Genomic DNA, 20698 nt, shown 5'->3' with positions numbered 1-20698 from the left:
AATTCATTTTAAAATTCATTAGTGGTGGATAATAAGACAAACCACATTGATTAGAGTGTAGCTTATAAGATAATGAGTAGATGTATAAAACATGATTTGCCTTCCCATTTTCCGAGAACATGAGGGTGATACTCACTTTATAACACTTTTTGGAAGACATATTAGCTGGGATTCTCTAGAAAAATGTGGGTTATTGTAGGGAATTATTTCAAGCATCCCACACTGGAGCCCCACTGTGATCATACACTTAAGTATGGTGGTGTCCAAAGGGAAGGAAGCTAGAGAAAAAGAGTCGCCAACAAGTTTTAGGAACTTGTAAACCGTTCACAGGGTGAAGGTTACACCCCTTCACGATCCATGAGATCGCTAACTCCATAGTGGTCCTGAACCATGACTGGATATTCGGGGATGATGGTACAAATCCAACCTAAAAGATATTGAACCTGCCCTAAAAATAGGCCTCTACTTTATTCTTCTCATATTCTTGTGCGCTTTCTAACTAACATACAATCAATATATTAATCCTAAACCTGTTTAATCTATGTTAGTTGATTATTAATGTCCAAATAATTTATTATTGGCAATCACTTGAATTAAAATCACATTAGCCAAAATAAAATTATTAATTATCTTATTAAGCGTGATTTCAAATACAAATTCCCTTTAAATCTGCAAGAGAGGGCGTGTCAAGCAATAATAATAATACCAAGCAGCATATAAATTATTAATACAACAATCATCATCATCATAATCTCAATCTCATGAAAGCATAATATTAGCAAGATCATAGGCATGATACTAACAAGATTAATAATAAATCCTAGCATGTCACTGAGCAATAAAGATAAAAGCTTTAACCCTAACCTAATAGAAGAAAATAAGAAGCAACCTAAATATGATACTAGAAAGCAATAAATAACATCATAACATGATACTAAGAATCATAAAGACATCCTAACATGATACTAGGAATTAAAATAATATGCTTTCTAAAGATATAGAGCAATAAAACAACTTACTTTGTTACCTCGTATCTCTTTCTATCAAAAGAATACACACGTTGGTAACTTCAATGAAAATATTAAATCAAACGATTAATTTAAATAATTGAAATAAAGATTTGGGACCAAACCCTCAGAAATTATTAACTTTTCACGTCTAGGGAGAAGGCAACTTCGAGCTTGGTTAGGTGCGTCTAAGACTCGTGAATGCGGTATTGTGTTTAAAAGGCTAGGCTTAGAAAGAGGGAGAAAGAATAAGCTTCTAGCTAAAGAGAGAGAGAGAGAATATATCATTGTTCATGATTGAAAACAGGGAAATAACGATCTTATTTATAGAGAAAAACATCCGGAACAATAGAAAAGAGTCAGAATTCGACTCGGAGTAAAACTGCTCCTATCGCGACGCGATAGACTCCTCGCAGCGCGATGGCGCGGCTATGATAAAAAAGATTTATGGAGTCCTTTTCCTAATATAATTAGATGATTAGACTCCGTAATTATCATTAATTTTAGATCAATTTATCATTAAAATATTTGTTTTATTCCAAATTAAATTCATTATCTTTTATAAAATAAAAGTATAATTATTAATCTTAATTCCATTAGAACTTAAAAGAACCTTCTAGATTATTCTAGAAGATTAAAGTCAATCCTAATGACTTTAGGAATGATTATTAATGGGTCTTTCACTTGATCATTGGGCCGCATATAAAATCATTTTGGGCCCAGTTCAGTATTTTGGCCATAACTTCCTCATTATTCATCGAAATTGGGCTTTTAATATATCGTTGGAAAGCTCTTTTCGAACCCCATCCAACTACACAATTATTGGACCCATACCATGGACCAAACTAAATGGGAATGGACATTTTTCATAAACAGGGTACTAAAAGAAAGATTTTCGAAAACAGAAAGAAGTATTTTTATTAAAAACAAGTGCATCACGAGACTCTTTCACATTTCGCTTTGTTCGATATTCATGACGTGAAAGGTATTCATCACTGGGTTTGGTTTTTGGGAAGATACAATCAGGTGTCTACAATTATGTAGGGAAGTTACTTTGGTAAAGAAACTTTAGGACCAGAAAAACTGAATACTGATGATAGAAGAAAATTGCAGAAATTATGAACTTTGTTCTATGTTGAGGCATCCTACTAAATGATTATTGATAAAGTTAAATGGTAGTGCAGGGCTTTCAATATTAAATATTGTTTCCCATCATTTCACCTAAAAGTGACCAAAAGGCCAATATAGGCTCAGCACGGGCTACACGGCCCAACTTGGCCCTGCCCACCAAGTCACCAACTCTCTGAATTATTTTCTTTGTTAAACCATAACCAAAAAACACAAGACGACGAGTGGAGCGAAACAAAAGAGTTTGAGAGAGATCTGGGGAGATAGCAGTGAGTTTTAGGGAAGAGGAAAGGAAGGAAAAGTGGTACAGTGAAGGAGTGAGAAAGTAGGAAGAGATTACTAAAATTACAAAAAATCTAAAAGTATGAGAGGGGAGAGAGAAAGGGAGTGAGAAAATAAGGGTCTGGAAAGATAAATAGATAGATTGATGGATATCAAGTAGAAAAAAGCCTTTTAAAATTCATGATCCATAAAAAAAACGAGTAACACAAGGAGATAGAGCCTATAGAGAAAAAGGAAATGAGAAGGGGGGTGGGGGTGGGAGGAGTAGCAAATAATATAATACTTTCTAAAATTTGCAAAATCATAAAGGTCAATTTAAAACTCTATCTTTAATAAGACATAAAATTTGTGAAAAATCATAAAAGACGAGTGGAGTGAAAAGAAGAGTTTGAAAGAGAAAGCAGTGAGTTTTAGTGAATGGGGGTTTTAGTGAAGGAGGTAGGAAAGGAAAGTGTGACAGCAAGGGAGGGAGCAAGCAAGTAGATACCGAAAAGAGGTGTAGAAGAAAGAAACAATGAGCACTAGAGGAGGTTAATCTTAACATGATGAAGAAATAGAGGAAAGTACTAAAAGATTATAAAAATTCGCAAAATCATAAAAGGTTGAGTGATAGAAACCGTAAGAGAGAAAGGAAAATAGAGGCAGTAGGGGAAGCAAGTGGTAAGGGTAAGATAAAATTAACACTGTATAAAATGAAGGCTAAGTTTTTTTGTACTTCCCCCGTCCCCAAATATTGCTCTTATATGTCAAAATTAAAGGTAAGAAGAAATCGGAGGAGAAAGTACATAAAGTAAAAAATACAAAAACATGAATATAGGAAATGTTAGTAGATCACAAACAATAAGTAAATATAACATAATATAGTACACGCTTGTGGATGGGGGAACAAATATTTTTTTTTAGAAAAAATATGAAAATATTTGAGGTCTCTAAGTGTGTGAAGGCAAAAAAAAGAGGAGTAATTTGATATTTTTATAGTGACCAAACATATTGTATAAAATGAGAACATTAATTTGAGCATCGGAAAAGAAAGATGAGAACTGTGGGGATAGAGGGATTAAGATGAGCATCTTGAGGGAGTAGTTTCTAGAATGGCAATGGTGAAGGTACAAAAGAAGAGGTATAGAGAGTGGGGTAGGAGGGTTGTGTTTTATATATTTATTTTTTTCCTAGAAATACTGGCTTAAGATCTCATTAGACTTTAGTCATTCATATACAACAACATAATCCAATAGATGAGGTGTAAACTTAATTGAAATTTTAAATAAATAGATTTGATTTTGATTTCTTGGCTAGCTCGTACTGCGTTGATATTTTAATTTCTTTGTATCATGGTGCAATTTTTATTTCTTTGTGCTTGTTGGCAGATTGTTGGGAGCCATTAGGCAAAGAAGAGTGTAAGAGTCATCAATGGCACAACGCGGTAGAGTTGTAGAGGTGGTTCGACATAAGTACTTGATTGTGTCATATTATTCACCATATTTTTCAACCTGTATTGTAACATTGATTTTGTTAATGGAATATATACAATGTATTTTCTGTTGATTGTGTTAAAGAAATGACTTTTTATTTCAAAACATTAGTTTGTTTATTCGCCTATATTTTTCAAATTGACTCGATGTTGACGTTTGTTTATTCTTTTTTTTTTTTACAACAAGAAAAAGGATTTCATTAATGAAAGATAGCCAAACAACACTTACAAATAATTCCTAGGAAATCTAAAATTCCAATACAAGTACAAATCTCCTTAGAACTAGTTACGTTACAGATTCGATCAACGATTGCCTTAATAAAAAAATTCATCTGAAGCAATACAATATGTGAGTTAGCACTAATTCGGCTTGAGATCCACGGATGAATAGTTGTTTGGGTGAAGAAACTCATATGGCCTTCTAGATACTTTCGGAGACGATAAAACCCTAAATCTTCAATCTTTAGCATACGAACAAACAAAATAAAATAAACCTAATTGAATAAACCCCATCATAAAGATAGGATCCATTTATTGAAAGCAATTAAAAAGTTTTTTGGGGCTTACCACTGGTAAAACCACCGGTGAAAGCCCCTACAAAAATTTACAATTGAGATCAGAAGAAAAGAGATGAAAGATAAGAGAAAAAAGGAGAAGAGTGAAGGAATACTTTCAAAAAAGCAGAAAAAATCTAGCAATGGAGACTAGAAAAACCTTCCCAAGGGAAAAACCTAAAGGGAACCAAAAAAAACCATCCCAAGGAGAAAACCTAAAGGGAACTGGAATGACGTTTAATTTGTTTATTTATTGTTAATAGTCATTGCTAAAAAAATCTTCGGAAAGTCTAGGAAATGAGAGGAATGTTATCCTATTGTGAATAACTTGCTACAAAATATATTTGAGAGGGACAGAGATGAATGATCAAATGATGAAGGGGTTAAGTGGGTAAAGATTTTATCTGTCACATTTAATTTGTTTTCAAAAAGTAGAATTCAAAAGAGAAATTTGGGGAAAGAAAGAGATGGTGCACACCCTTTTTAAATCATATAAAATAAATAAAATTATCATTGTATAAACTAACATGTGCAATGTACAATTTTTATAAATATGTACAGTATTTAGAGATAATAACATAATAAATAGAATATTACTAAAGTCATGAAGCAATAGGTTGCGAGGTTGAGGTGCTGGAGTAGTGACATTGCTCCCACTTCGTATCCCTGAGATTTCTAAGTCAAATCGTATGGGACTTATTTGAGGGATTTTCTTTATCCCCCTCAAATGAGTCCCCTTCTAATTACCAAAAAAATCAAGCAATAAGTTGTTGTTACCATTTACTAACGAAAGATAATGACAAACAATTACATTAACTAAATTACATATAGTAGTGTTTGGGGGGCTCGCGCGTAGCGCGTGCACCAACAACTAGTGGGGTACAAAGTAGGGAGTGATAGGGAATAATTTAAAGTTGGGATTAATATTAGCGGATGAGGTAAAGTTGGGATTATTGGTGGCAATTTTTCCTTATTATTATTATTATTATTATTTCTTTCTCATACAAACAATTAAATGTATCTCTACTAATTATATTTTATATTACAAAATTCACTATTTGGTCATATCTAATGTTGCGACTATTACGAAAAGAAAGGAGTAATAAATTATTTTGTAGTTTCACCATCAAAGTTGAAATTATCAAAAATTAAGGTACTCGAAATGAAAATAAAACCTAATCTCAAGCATTTAAGGACTTGTTTTCTTCAACTTATTTCAGATACTTATTACTTACTCCCTCCATTTTTAAATATTTGCTCCACTTTCCTTTTGCGGCTGTTTTTAAATACTTGCTCCATTTCCTTATTTGAAAACCTTTTATAAAATTTAATTCATTTCTTTCAACTAGTGAGACCCAATTTTATTACTTTGAGATTATCTCTCCTCTAATTTACCTTCCACTAACCCCATCACCTCTATATTTTATTACTTTATCCATATTCTCCTAAAACTCCGCGCATGGAGAAATGGAACAAGTATTTAAAAATAGAGGGAGTATTCCTTAAAAAATCCAGATCAGATCAAACCAGCTTAAAACTTTTGAATATCATTTACTTATCGTTAAATATCGTTAACTGCGTATTAAAAAAATTTATAAAAATTACATATTTAAAAAGTTCATGATGAGACGAATCTAATAAGATCCATTTTGATAATGTTTTTCTTTATAGATTAGTATTAAAATGCGGTCAAAGTTTAGTCAAATTGTTAAATCAGATCAGACCTTAAAAAATTCATACCATAACAACAAAACTTCGGTTTTTGATGCTGCTTTGGGATTTTGCTCGAGTTTTTCATGGCGAAGTATTTGGGGATCTAAGTCTCTGGTTGTGGAGGGGCTTCTCTGGAGGCTTGGCAATGGCCAGAAAATTAAAGTTTGGGATGACCCTTAGCTCATTGATGATGATGGTCATTTTGTTACGAGTGAGAAGCATGATCAGGAATGTAATTTGGTAGCTGATTTAATAAAGCAGATGAAAGAAGTTGGAATTTTGCGAAGGTTGAAAGACTATTCATTGAACGTGATAAGAAGCTGATATATGCTACTCCTTTGAGCGACAGGTTACCTGATGATGCTCCTTCCTAGTCTTGGTCAAGAAATGGTGATTATGAAGTGAAGTCTGCTTATCTGTTAGGCAAGTCCTGTTAGCTGGAGAACTTTGAAAAACATTGGGGTGGAGATCTGGAAGGCTAAAGTTTCCCCAAAAGAGAAGCACTTTCTCTAGCGTTGCTGCACGAATACTCTCCCAACTCGCAGCCTACTCCACTATAGGCACTTAATTGAAGACCCAAGATGCCCTTGTTGTGGCTTCAACAGTGAGACGACTACTCATGCTCTCATCTTGTGCCCCTCAATTCGCACCTTCTGGGAAAAAACGGACTGTTCTGTAGCCCTTAATATCAGGGATTCCTTGGCATGTGGTGATATTGTACTACTGTGGCAGGAGAAACTAGATGAGGCTACTTACCAGAAGGCTTTGTTCCTAGTTTGGTACTTATGGAGTAGACGTAACAAGTGGGTCTTTGAATGTAATGAGGAGCCCGATAACATCGTCCTTCAGCGCCATAACAGGTTAGTGGTTGACTTCAACTTATATAATGAGAAAATTTATGGAGCATCAAGCCTTCCTCAGACCACACAACAGAGCTATTTGGTCCCCTCCTTTGGGGGTTGTTAAGATAAATGTGGATGCCTCGACTAGGGATGAGGGGTGGATCGAGTTAGGTGTTGTGGCGCGTAATAACTCTGGACAAGTCTTGTTTGCTGATGTAAGACGTGTTAAGGCTAGATGGGACCCCGTAGTTGCTGAGTGCAAGGCTGCTGCATTCGGACTTAAGAAGGCAAAAGATTAGGCATCACAGGTTTGATTATTGAATCAGATTCACAGCTGATGGTTTCGAAGCTCAAGAAGAACACTTTCAACATGTCCTCTGTGGACTGCATCCTAGAAGATATCAGTGTATCTAGCTCTAATTTTTACTCTGTTTATTGGTCACATATTAAGCAGGATGGTAACTATGTAGCTCACCATCTTGCAAGGTTAATACCGGTTGGCGTAGAACAATGTTAGGAAAATCATATTCCTAGTGAGGTTTCCTCATATGTACTTGTTGACACTCTTACTGTGATATAATAATATGCTTTAACCGGCTTTCAAAAAAAAGTGAAGAAAACAAGTCCTAAAGTGAGATTATGTGAAACCTTAGGTGCTCGAAAATGTAAATTAGGCTAGCAATCTTAACCATGAATAAATAAAATTGTTTGGGTTACTATTTGAATAAAATAATGTAAAAAAAAAAAAAGGTGATGGTGAATTGTGGGATGAACAAGTATGAATGGTTTGGTTTTCCAAACCATTCATGAAAATTATTTGTTCATTCATGAAATTATAATATTATTATTTATGTATGTATTTTAATTTTTAATAAAAGATAAATTGAGATAGGATAAGTGAATAGTAACATGAACACTTTTTTTTTTTTTTTTTTTTTTTTTTTTTTTTTATGGTTAAGAATAGGATTTTGAAAATTATTTATTTGGTTAATATATACGAAGAGAAAATATTTTTTAAATAATAAATAGTAACATGAACGATTTTTTTTTTGTTTACGATGAATAAGGAAGCTCTTATATAGACGTCTAATTGTGTGATTTTGGCATACTCGGACAAACAAACTCAACCCACTCAGCTGACTCTCACCTTCGTAAACCAAAACCTCGAGCCTCAGCAATGGCGAATCGAGTTCTCCACGCTTCACTCTTCATCTCTGTCTATCTCCTCTTCCTCGCTGTATCTTCTGCTGTTGCCTCTTCCAATGTACCCTTCATTGTCGCTCACAAGAAAGCCACTCTCAAGCGCCTCAAATCTGGTGCCGAACGCGTTCTTGTTTCCATCGATATCTACAACGAAGGATCTGCGTAATCATCTTGTCATTCATTCTTTTCTTACTCGATTTAATTACCCTTAATCAATTTGATTTTTATGGATCTAGGGTTCTTTGATTGCTTGAGTTTGTCGTTTTACTTTTCAGTCGATTGTGTTCGTTGACTTTTTGATTCATTTTTGTTTTATGATGATTGATTTTGTTGTGATTGATTGTGTATTTAGGTATATTAGAGCGAAAATTTCGAGCTGATTTTATGAAATTTGTTTTAGGTTTTGATTGAATTTGTATTTAATTGTTGATTTTATTAGCCAAGTTTTGTTGAATGAAATGAAATCGAGAATGTAATAATTTTAAGTTATCTGCATCACCTCTAGAGTGAAGGTGAAATGTTGATTTGTTGAGTGAGTAGCTAGATCTATTACTGTTATTCAGTTTAATTAGTCACATTGTGTTGATGTCAAGGCATAATGCAATCTATATTCGATTGATGATTGAGAAAATTGTGTAGATAGAATATTGAATAATATGCGAGTTGATGACCGCGGGATAATTTTAGAGCATATTTGGTGAGAATTTTTTTTGGGTTGGAAACGGATTCAATAACCATTACTGTTACAAAGTGTTTGGTTGGGAGGCTTGGGTAACAATTACTGTTACCTGAGGTTAATGGTTTCCACCCAGTTTTTACCTCTCTACAATCTTAGGTAACAATTACCCTTACACTCCTCAATAAAAAATAAAGGGAGATAGTTTTAGGTGATTCTTTTGCATGATTAAACCAAACAAATAAAAAGGTAAGTATTAAATGATTCCTTTCCTCCCTCTTATTTGTTTCGTTTCCACTCCATTTCCATTATTCATGCTAAACGCCCCCTTAATATTTTGGTCGATTAAGATCTTCCGTAAGATGCCTACAAAGGCTGCCATTGATGGTTGAAGATATTGTGTATTGATAGAATATTGAAATGTTATGCTATGTCTTAGAAGATAATCTCATATGTCAATATTTGGTTGATTAAGTAAAAGAACTTTCTCAAAAAGCCTACATTTTTTTCCCAATTCAGTATCGTCTAGAGTAATGCTAATTCATTTAAGATCATCATAGATAGACTACTTGATTCTCTCTTGGTTATTTCCCTGTTTATCTTTGTTGAAAGATCCCTTTTTCCTGGCAATTATTTATTGAGTCATTGGTTGTAAGCAAGAGGATAGCAGCTGAGCTTCTTATTTCTCCATGAAGCAACCATTAATAACCTTTATTGAATTTTGCAATTTCTTCACCCATTCATCTGGTAGCCTGGGATGTTGTCACTTTGATTATTCCATGCCAAACCAAATTCTAACCAAGAAGGAAAATATCCTGATGAGACTAACTCCCTTTCAGGTAGCAGGATGAGGATTCAACGGGAACTTTTACAAGTACTCTTAACTAGTAAACAACATTTTTACATAGATAGTAGACACACCTGCAGATATTGATAGACGGAGGGGGAGTTGGTGTCAGTGGGGATGGAAGGGATACCGGGAGGAAGAGATCCAGTGGTACACAGGGGCTTGGATTTCCATCATGGTTGTAGAGTGGTTTAAATTTACCCTTGAAGTCTTGAGTCTTTAAAATCACAAGTATAAAATCACAAGTAGATTAGTTTAAAATTACAAGTATAAACATGAAATACCCGATAGATTATGTTGAACTGAATGCTATTTTACTCACTGTTGCAACTTGCAAGCTCGCAACACAAATAAATGTGGCTTCTTTTTGCTATGACCACTGTGCACTACTTTTTAAGCTCAACAGCCCAACTTTCAAAGAATTTTGGTTTAGAGTCTTAGTGGTAACATGATAAAACATGCATGCACAATCAAGCTCAAAGTGACAAAGCCCAACTTTTCTTTTAATATCCAAATTCTGTTAAATTCCTGGTCTAATTTAAAATCTCTAGTTTCAGTTGAGCATTTTGCTTCAATCTTGTATTTTTGTAACTGTTTAGTGTGAGCCAAATTGCTAAATATAAGTATGGTCGGCATCACTTTCCAGTGTATTTATCGGGTTTGTTCATGAACTCCTTTATATTTAGATAATGAATGTATTGCCTTATGTAAGTTATGTTTGGTGTCACTTGATTAAAGAAATTCTTATGTACACCCGGGTGCAAAGTGCACCTAAGAATATTTTTTGTTCATTTTGATGGTTATTACTCATTTAATCATCAAATGGACAAAAAAATCCTTGTTGCACCCGTGACATGGACCAAATATTTTTGTGTGTCTGCTAACTTCACTTTAGTTTACCATATTAAAGAGCCTTCAATGAATGAGAGGAGCAATAAATGTAACCAGAAGATATATTTTCTGTGGACTTCGTAATTTGGAAGGGAAAACATGTTGGTAAAATTGTGTTCAAGATTGACTTTGGATACAATCATAAATGGAATAAAGTTGACTCTAAATGTTGTGAGACCCAATCTTAAAAAAGAAACTACAGGACAACAGGGGTCATGAAGATTCTTAAAGGAGAGTAATTGAAGGTCTTTATAAAGTCTCTGTTGTCTGGCTCTCATGGTGCTTTATTTTATTGACCACTGTGCATTATGTAGAGTGTTGATAGATTTTGGAAGTTAATGTGCAAAGAAAATTTTTATGCAATAGATTATGTAGTTACTATTTGGCTTCTGATGTATGTTAAAAGTCACTGATGTGAAGTATACATAAGTATATATATGATTGTTCTAACTGTCTTGGATTCTCGGAGATGGCAAAGCTGCAGATCTTTTAGCTGTGCTCTTGGGTTTGTTTCTGTCGCACGCTTGGAATGGGTGAATATTTCATGTTCAATGCTTTTTACCAATCTGTATTATTTATGAATTTATCATTAAAGCTTTGTGTTTTATTGTTTTGATGCTTGAGCATATTTGATTTCTCCAGTCATTGCCTATTCTTGTTATCTAAACTTGGTGGTCAATATACTTCACCTGCTAATTTTATTTGATGGCCTTCCTTTGATCTGTTTTGAGTTTCAATGCAATAGCTTATTGTTGTCCATGATGGTTGATGCTCTTCCTTGAAAATAAGAACACAAATGACCTCTTTTGTTTTGTATATTCTCAGGACGGCGTATGATGTAAGCCTGACTGATGAAAGCTGGCCTGAAGATGCTTTTGATATCATAGATGGCAAAACCTCAAATTCATGGGAGAGACTTGATGTGTTAGTTACTCATAATCATATTATTTTCTAAAATGCCTGTGTAGTAAAGCTCAATGGATCTGAAGTAAACCCTTTCTTTTGTTGCCAGCGGTGCTCTTGTTTCACACTCTTTTGAGTTGGAAGCCAAAGTGAAAGGAAAGTTCCATGGTGCACCAGCTGTCATTAAATATCGTGTTCCAACTAAAGCTGCTCTCCAGGTTTAATATTTATTGCGATTTCTCTATGATGGTTAAATATCATTTTATTCTAGTAGATGAGGGCATAAGTTCAATTTACCTTGGGGACTATTTCAGCTGAATGTCACTAGCTGAGTAGCCTGAGTTATCTACCCATAGTCATACTTAAACCAGACCTATTACTTGCCTCAATTCGACTTATGCAAGGGATTATAAGGCATCTGTTGGAAATGAGGAATTGAGCCAAGTATTAAAGAAAGGGCACAGTTGTAGGTGAAGTAAATTGGGATTTTTTTTACTTGTAATCAGGTGTGAATGTGGGTCATATTTGGTTAATGTGCGTAAATCACAGTGCTTATCGTTGACCTCCATTGTCCCCAACCCTTAATGGTACTTGGCTAATTTTGCGTGATGACTGGTGGCTACAAATGGATATAAGCTTCCATGTCATACTATTTGTCTATTACCATGAAGGCCATGTGCTCAAGGATCTCATATTGTGGTCTCTACCATTATGACCTTACCTGTGATCAAATTTTGTGTCCAACCACCGCAAGTACCACATATAGTATTATGTCATTCTTGATTTACCAGTAGCTGTAGTCGATAGATGTTCTGGAAAGTTATGCTAGTTTCCTTTAATTCCTTGGGGGCGGAAGTATGACTTGCCACATGCCTAGGGGAAAATCCTTTGCCTAGTGTCAGGGTGGCTTTTGGTGCTAGAAGAGGATTCACCTTGAATCTCAAAATACCCATGTTTGAAACACTCAGTAGGGTTAATATTTTCATACCAATTTGTCAAATCTATCCTTTAGAGTTTAGTTCTGTTTATTAGAAACTCATGGAGTTGAAATGTACTGTGTAGGAAGCGTATTCCACGCCAATCTTTCCTTTGGACATCCTTGAAGACAGACCCCCAGAGGCTAAATTCGATTGGGTGAGTGTCTCAGAACATATTTACAACTTTCCCCGATATTTTATGTATCACGTTCACTGATGAATTTTCATTTATCTTCTTGATTATAAATTTTTGGCGCTGTGGATCTTTCAGGCTAAGGTACGTGTTTTTTCTTATCACGAGTTGTTCCTTGGATAATTTTTTTTTTCCTTCCTGTTTTTCAAAAATACTAATACCTTGTGTTTACTAAAATTGCAGAGATTGCTGGCTAAATATGGTTCTTTAGTCTCAGTTATTTCCATAGTCTCTCTTTTTGTGTACCTTGTTGCAAGCCCATCGAGTGCTGCCAAAGCAAGCAAGAAGAAACGTTAGTTTCTGCTCAACTGATTACAGAACTGCTTCGTTTGCAGCTTACCTTTTGTAGTTTCACGAGTGTAGTGCTAAAAAATTCGCCATTGAGAATCTATGACCAAGTACATTTGTAATTGATACTTTAAAGGTAGGCAGATAGCTTGGTTAATTTGCTCTTTTGTAGTGGTACTTTTTTACGGCAGAAATGGTAAGATGAGTTTGAGTTTGATCTCAATTGACATGTTACTGGCTTACAGCACGTACCAAACCATGTTAGCCGAAAGGACAATGTAAAAGTTGGATTTTTCTTCAGTGTCTTGTAGCCTTTTTGTTAAAGGGTGGCAATCGTGGCATAGATGAATTTAAAGCACCACCAAAAAATTTCAAAAATAGTTTGCACTGTAGCCGTGCAGCTTGGCCAATAGCCAAGCTGAGTCGAACCTCAACGTAGTGAGATGGGGATTAATAAAGTATTCAAGCCAAATTTCTATATTTCAATAATTTTAGAATAACTTTTTAATTTTTTTTTTTTTTTTTTTTTTTTTTTTTTTTTTTTTTTTTTAATGTTTTTACAACTTGATTAATCACCGGCCTTCGTTTCCTTTTGTTTTCCACCTCTCTTCTTCCTTTCTCATTATCATGGCGGATGAACCCAAACAATCCCAACAAACACCATGCCCAACACCACCAACAACACAACAAACCTCAACCCCAGCTTCACCATTTTCGGCGGCTTTGTTGTCGAATTTAACGAAAAACCCTAAGATTAACATTCAAATAGGAGGTGTTTGCCTTTCTCCATTGAAAAATTCAAGCTCCATTGTTAAGGATAGAGATAACGCCCAATTAACATCTTCCAAGCCAAAAATACGTAAAAGACGTCCATATCCCCCAACAGAGTGTGCGAAAAGATTAAAATACCTCCTTGGGAAACAATTTTTTGTTTCTAGTTTTTTTGTTTCTCAAATTGAGAAACGTGGAATTTCTCCCTTTGAGAGAATTCAGATTAGGCGAATGTGTAATATTACCAATTAAATGAGTGGGCAAAGTTGGCAAGTTATGATTTATGGTAACGGGGCATCTTTTATGATCGTTAACATACGTGAAGTAGTTAATTGTTAACCATGGATAACTTTATTGTGATTACGATGTGGTGAGGCAAGATTTGTAGATTGCGGGGTAGTGGTGTAGATTGCGAGCGTAGTAGTTACATGTGACTTGTTAGATTACGACGCCCGCTACCTGCGACTACTGCAATCGGAGTTGCTACTGGCGAGTTGGTAGATTGCGGGGCGTAATAGCTGCATGTGACTTGTTAGATTGTGACGCTGCTGCCTGCGACTACTGTAATCGGAATTGCTGCAAGAGAGTTGGTAGATTGCGGGGTGTAGTAGCTATTTGCGAGAATTGCGACTTGTTACATTGCGACGCCTTCTAAAACATGCAAGACGCCAAGACACATTCAATCAAGTAATTTATTTATTATTTATTTATTTATTTATTTATTTTTATTTATTTATTTTTTTTTTTTTTTGAGGAAATTCAATCAAGTAATTTCAGGTAGCAGACTTTGCAAAATAAATCTGACTTAATTGAATAATCTCCAAATCCAAGCTTTGCATGTAAAACCACAGTGAACGGCAACCAAATAATTCACATGAAGAAGGGTTTGCAAGTTAAACCCCATCTCCACCTTCAATTAAATTAATTAAAACACTTTATTTAATTATGAAATAGAGATTGAATTACCATACAAATAATTCAACGCCACATTCTCCCAAATAACACCATCTACTCAATCTAAAAAAAGAAACAAAGTACATATGCCAATGTATAACACCAAACAAACGGGACTATTTGTGAAGATGATGCCCAATAATTTTCATCAAAATAGTGAGAATTGCAGATAAATACATACATTAATGTATAACACCAAACAACGGGACTATTTGTGAAGATGATGCCCAATAATTTTCATTGAAATAGAGAGAATTGCAGATAAATACATACATTAACTAATTGTTGGAAGTTCTTGATATAAAACAAGAGAGTTCGAAAAAACAAATAGAGAGAGAAAAACAAATGTAAGGAAAAAGTCTCACATTGGTTGGGGAAGAGTGTTTTGCCTTGTTTTTATATTATAGTACTTTAGCACTACTTAGTTGAGTGAGTGGGAGGTGGATGTTATACCACACACACGCGTAGGAGTCGAGCTCGGGACTTGGGGTCTTAGGGGATGCGCAGGCGTGGGTCCCTCTTACTTTTTTAGAGAAATTTTATTTCCTTTCTTTGTTGACAGAATATTCCTTTTTAACTGTTGGGATTTTTTTACTGTTATGGAATTTAATCAGCCATTAATCCCTTGATTATAGCTGATTGTTTCTTGACTGACCAAGTTCATCTGGACAGTTTTTTGGCTAGGTCTTCCCTCGTTTTATGCTAGCCGTTTTCCATTTGCTGGCTATATATACTCGGTTTTTCTTCAGCCAAAATATACAACAATTCCAATCTTCTTTCTTCTCTAAAAATCATCTAAGCACGATTTATGTTCTTCTTTTTTCTGGGCAAGTGTTCTGAATTCCAGTCGGGTTTGTGAGTGCACATAAACTCCGGCGCCGTGCTTATCCTAGAGGGTGACCGCTTCTAGTCTACTGCACCGGGAGGTAGCGCGGAATCGTCTTTTAGGTCAGTGGTTCTCCACGACACGGCTACTGTTAGTTTGGTTCACGCATCAAGAGATAAATAATTTCTTTTTTATTACTTATTAGAATAACAATATAAAAGACGATTATGGCTTCCAAATTTCTTATTCCTGATATGTCTAAGTTAGAACCTCTTGATGGAAAGAATTATAAACGTTGGACTGTTAGGATGCTTTTTTATTTAGAACGAATTGATGTTGCGTATGTGCTTGATGATATTGTTGAACCTGTTGATAAGGATGACTTGTCTGAAACTGATGTTAAGTTTGTTAAGGATGATAAACCTGTAAGGGCATGTTGTTGCATTATATGTTGAATAATCTGTTGGATGTATATATATATATATATATATATATATATGGGTTTTTATCATGCTAAGGATATTTGGGATGGTTTAGAGAAAAAATATGGGACTGGTGATGCTGGTACTAAACGTTATTGTGTTAGTGAGTGGTTGAGTTTTCAAGCTGTTGATGATAAGCCTATTATTGATCAGATTCATGCTTATGAGAATGTGTGTATTAATATGGCTGCTGAAAGTCTGTCTATTTGTGATATTACCCTTGTGTAGACACCCAAATGTGTCTCCCCAAAACTAAACCCAGTGATGAATACCTTTCACGTCATTTGATTATCGAACGAAGTGAAAATGTGAAAATTTTTGTGATGCGGTTGTTTTTATTAAAATATATCTCTTTTTATTTTTGAAAATATTTCTTTTAACACTCTATTTATGAAAATAGCCAGTCCAATTTAGGTTGGTCCATGATAAGGGTCCAATAATAGTGTAGTTGGATTAGGCTCGAAAAGAGCTTTCCAACAATATATTATAAGCCCAATTCCGATAAATAACGAGAAAGTTATGACCAAAATAATAAACTGGGCCCATACCGAATTTTACCTACAACCTAATGATCATGTGGAGGGTCGAAAGGTTTAATCTCATTCCTAAACTAATTAGGATTTATTAGAAGCTTCTATAAGTTTCTAAAATATCTTAATTATCCTTTTTAAAAAGATAAGATCAAAGAATTCGAAATTGAATAAAACTTCTCTTTTTGAGAGTCCTTAATCTGTGCGAAATGGAAGATGGTCAGATATTATTTTCGTGCCTCATGATTTTTATCCAAATAGTATATGGTTGGATAAATCTTGAAATTATCTTTCCAATTATATATTATAATATTAATTTCGAGATATAACAAAAAAGATATTAAAGAAATACGAAACTCTATCCAAAACTGACACCCTTCCACTATTTCGGCCATATCTTTTTATCTACATAAGATTTTAATCTGATTCTAACTAAGTTGAAAAGTAGAATTCAAGAGCTTTCCAAAGACATATTATATGACTTATTTAGACTTCTATATCAAAAGATATGATAAAAACAAAATCCATAAAAAACTGTCCCAGCGCCAAACGACAGAGTCTGTCGCCTGGCGCTACTACCTGTCGCCTAGCGCTAATACCTGTCGTCTGACGCTAACTCCTGTCGTTCGCGACAGGAGGTCTTTTATTCTGAATGGGACTTGAACTCTTTTCTATCATTTCCGGACTATTTTTCTATAAATAGGGGTCGTATCTTCCCGTTTTTAATCATCAACAATCATCTCTTTCTCTCTCTCTAAAAGCTAGAAGCTTATTCTCCCTCTATTCTTTTTCTAAACTTCCCCTTTTACAAAATTCCACATTCACAAGTTCTAGACACACCTAGCCAAGTTCGAAGTTGTCTTCGCCCTAGATGTGAAAGGTTGATAGTTTTTGAGGGTTTGATTCCAAATCCTATTTCAATTATTTAATTTAACTGTTTATTATTTTCCTTGAAGTTACTAACGCGTGTATTTTGTTATTAGAAAGAGATACGAGGCATCCAAGTAAGTAATTTAATTGTTATATAGAAATCATGCTTTGATTATTTTAATTCCTAGTATCATGTTAGGATGTCTTTATGATTCCTAGTATCATGTTTAGGGTAATAACTAAGATTTCTAATATCATGTATATTTCTATGGGATGCTTCCTATTCTTTCTTTAGATCATGTTAGTATCATGTTAGGGATAAAGCTTTGATCTTTATGGTTTAGTGACATGTTAGGATTTGTTATTAATCTTGTTAGTATCATGCCTAGGATCTTGCTAATATTATTATTGCTTTGAGATTGAGATTATTATTATTAATATGATGATGATGATGATTGTTGTCAATTTATATTATGTTGCTTGATATTATATATTATTGTTATTGCTTGATCACGCCTTTTATGCATGTTTAAAAGGAATTTGTACTTGTAATCACGCTTAATAAGATAATTAATAATCTTGTTTAGGCTAATATGATTATAATTCAAGTGATCGTCAATAATAGATTTGTTTGTACATTAATATTCAATCAACATAGATAAACAGGTTTAGGGTTAACATATTGATTGTGTGTTAGTCAGAAAGCGCACATGAATATGAGAAGAATAAAGTAGAGGCCTATTTAGGGAAGGTTCAATCTCTTTTAGGTTGGATTTGTACCTCCATCCCCGAATATCCAGTCATGGTTCCGGACCTATGGAGTTAGTGATCTCATGGATCGTGAAGAGGTGTAAACTTCACCCTGTGAACGGTTTACAAGTTCCTAAAACTTGGTGGCGACTCTTTTACTCTAGCTTCCTTCCCTTTGGACGCCACCATGCTTAAGTGTATGATCATAGTGGGGCCCAAGTGTGAAATGCTTGAAATATTCCCTATATTTTTTTTGGCGACTCCAATGGGGAGGATTTCTATTTTAATTCCTAAAATTTATTTTGGCAATAATTTAGAATGAGTGGATGAGACTCGAAAAGTTCTAAGTATTTCATGTGCGTAATTTTGATTAACATTATTGGCATAAGCATAAAAAAAGTCCGCATTGGAAAGACAATCCGTAATGCGTCAAAAACATAGGATTTTTACACGTAGGATATTAGGGAAATTCTTTCACAGCTACAATCGAAATAACGCTGCAAAAATTGGAAAATTCAAGAACAGAAAACTATTGAGGCATGTAGGAATTAGCGCTGAGAAAACAGCGCCATCGCTAAAGCGATGGCTCTGTCACCTGGCGACAATAATTGTTGTCTGGCGACAGGCACTGTTGTCTCACGCCGAGTTCTTTCAATACCGAGCCAGAAATCTACCTTCTTGTTTCGACCAGTTCTAGTACTGTTTGCTCGATTTTTACTTCCTGATTGAGTTTTTCCCTTTTTTCTGAAACCCATATGTGTCCTACATATGGCCATAACCCTCTGGGAATTCACGCTCCATCTACCCAATCGAACGCTCCCGGCAACGAAGGGTACATCCGAGTTTGTTGAATTCACCAAACCGTGGAAGCGAGTTTAACTCGCGGGGTCCCCTCCACTCGCGCCAACCCTTCTAAAGGTAAGGCTTCCGCGCGGTGCATCCGTACTCATAACCATGGACCCTCTTTGACTAACCCATATCCTTGAACTTTAGAGAACTAGAGCCATGGTTAGGTTGCAAACTCATTGCATCATATTGTGACTATTTGACTACTTGTGCATTCTTTGCTTGTGCATAACCTAACCTATATGTGTTTACACTAACCATTTGTTTGACTTGTGAATGAGTCTAAATGAACTAATTAATTACTAAAGGACTTTGCTAAATTAATTAATTAATTAATATAAATGATTAAAGTCTAAATAAAATTGATCGAACTTGACTTAGTATGACTTTAGGCTTGTCCCTTTAGAGTAAAATACTGGAAACAGTCCCAGACCAATGTTCCAGCAATGGGGAAAAAATTTAGGCTGTAGCGCCACGCGCTAGTGATTAGCGCCAGGCGACAATGTTGTCGTCTGGCGCTGGTCTTTAGCGTTTGGCGACAGTCCTGTTGCTCTGGCAACAGTCCATGATTTTGCTCGATTCTTCACGACGAGTCTAATTAATCAGTTTGCTTAATCGGTTTAACCAGTTTATTAATGACAGTAGCCACGGTTAGTCCTTAATGGAGTCTAGTCACATAGTCTGGTCACATGGTCATGACACGAGTCAAAGCATGTCACCTACACTCACAAGTATTCACACACTTTGTACATATATCACCCTAACCATGTCTTAGGTTCATGCATGAGTCGTCCTTTCCGTCTATCTATATCATTTTTTCACTCTCTACATGATTTCTCCATACATATCATCCCCCATTCCATTCCTATTCCCTTCCATGTTCTCTTCCCATCTATTACATGTTGAATAGAGCTTGAGTCAAATAATTAACATTAAGTATCCCCGATTTCCCTTTCCACAGCACTTGGTCAAGGAGAGAAGGGAGATTAATCAAGGATAACACTTTTTCCCAAGCACTACTTTTTGATAAATCGATTCGACAAAAGAGAAAAGCTAAGAAGATAATGGCGTCTCAGGAAGAAGTTAACGAACTTAGGAAGGACGTGGTTAACATGACTGAATTGATGAAGGGTATGTCCCTTCAAATCAATGACCCTGTGAAGCAACAATAAATGGAGCTCATGTAAGAAAGCTTGAGCAAACTCTCCAATGACTATAGGTTCTAGGGCATTAGCTCACGAGGGGTCTTAGTGGACAAGGAGCTTCTTCCGCAGAAGTTCAATACCAATGACATCCCTAAGTTTAAGCCAACGGACAATCCTTATTTTCACTTAAGAGTTTTTGAAACTATAATGAACATTAAGGGAATTGATAGGAATATTTTTCACTCTTTGTTCTCACTATCTCTAAAAACCGTTTGTCAACTTGAGATGGAATAATAAACGCTTTCATTGATAGATATAAGTGCAACATTCAAGTTGAAACAGACCATAGACAACTTGAGATGATAAAGCAAAAAGAAAACGAAGGGTTCACCTCTTTCTTTAACAAATGGAGGGAAACTTCCGCTAATATGGTCGAGGTCCCTACTAAAAAGGATTCTGTAAGGATGTTCATCAAGAACTTTCAAGACAAGTATTCGAAGCATTTGAAATATCAACATAGTTTGAATACTTTCAAGGCCGTTTACGACA

The 20698-nt window shown here is 35.1% G+C and overlaps 1 protein-coding gene across 1 annotated transcript; it reads left to right on the top strand.

Moving 5' to 3' along the window:
* Positions 1–8091: 8091 nt before the first annotated feature.
* Positions 8092–13275, top strand: LOC145564009 (uncharacterized). Its single transcript, XM_081624380.1, has 5 exons — positions 8092–8362; positions 11440–11538; positions 11627–11735; positions 12580–12657; positions 12871–13275. Exons 1-5 carry the CDS (start codon positions 8175–8177, stop codon positions 12982–12984), a joined length of 588 nt encoding a protein of 195 aa, XP_081480506.1. The 5' UTR covers positions 8092–8174; the 3' UTR covers positions 12985–13275.
* The last annotated feature ends 7423 nt before the right edge of the window (positions 13276–20698 follow it).

The sequence above is a fragment of the Chenopodium album genome, chromosome 10 (genome assembly GCF_948465745.1).
Source record: "Chenopodium album chromosome 10, dcCheAlbu1.1, whole genome shotgun sequence".
NCBI classification, from domain to species: domain Eukaryota; kingdom Viridiplantae; phylum Streptophyta; class Magnoliopsida; order Caryophyllales; family Amaranthaceae; genus Chenopodium; species Chenopodium album.
This window is presented reverse-complemented; position numbering and strand designations above follow the sequence as displayed.

Coding starts and splice junctions, on each gene's coding strand:
- LOC145564009 (XM_081624380.1), top strand. CDS start 8,175: ATGGCGAATCGAGTTCTCCACGCTTCACTCTTCATCTCTGTCTATCTC. Junction 8,363..11,439: donor ATCTACAACGAAGGATCTGC/GTAATCATCTTG, acceptor GTATATTCTCAG/GACGGCGTATGATGTAAGCC. Junction 11,736..12,579: donor CAACTAAAGCTGCTCTCCAG/GTTTAATATTTA, acceptor TGTACTGTGTAG/GAAGCGTATTCCACGCCAAT.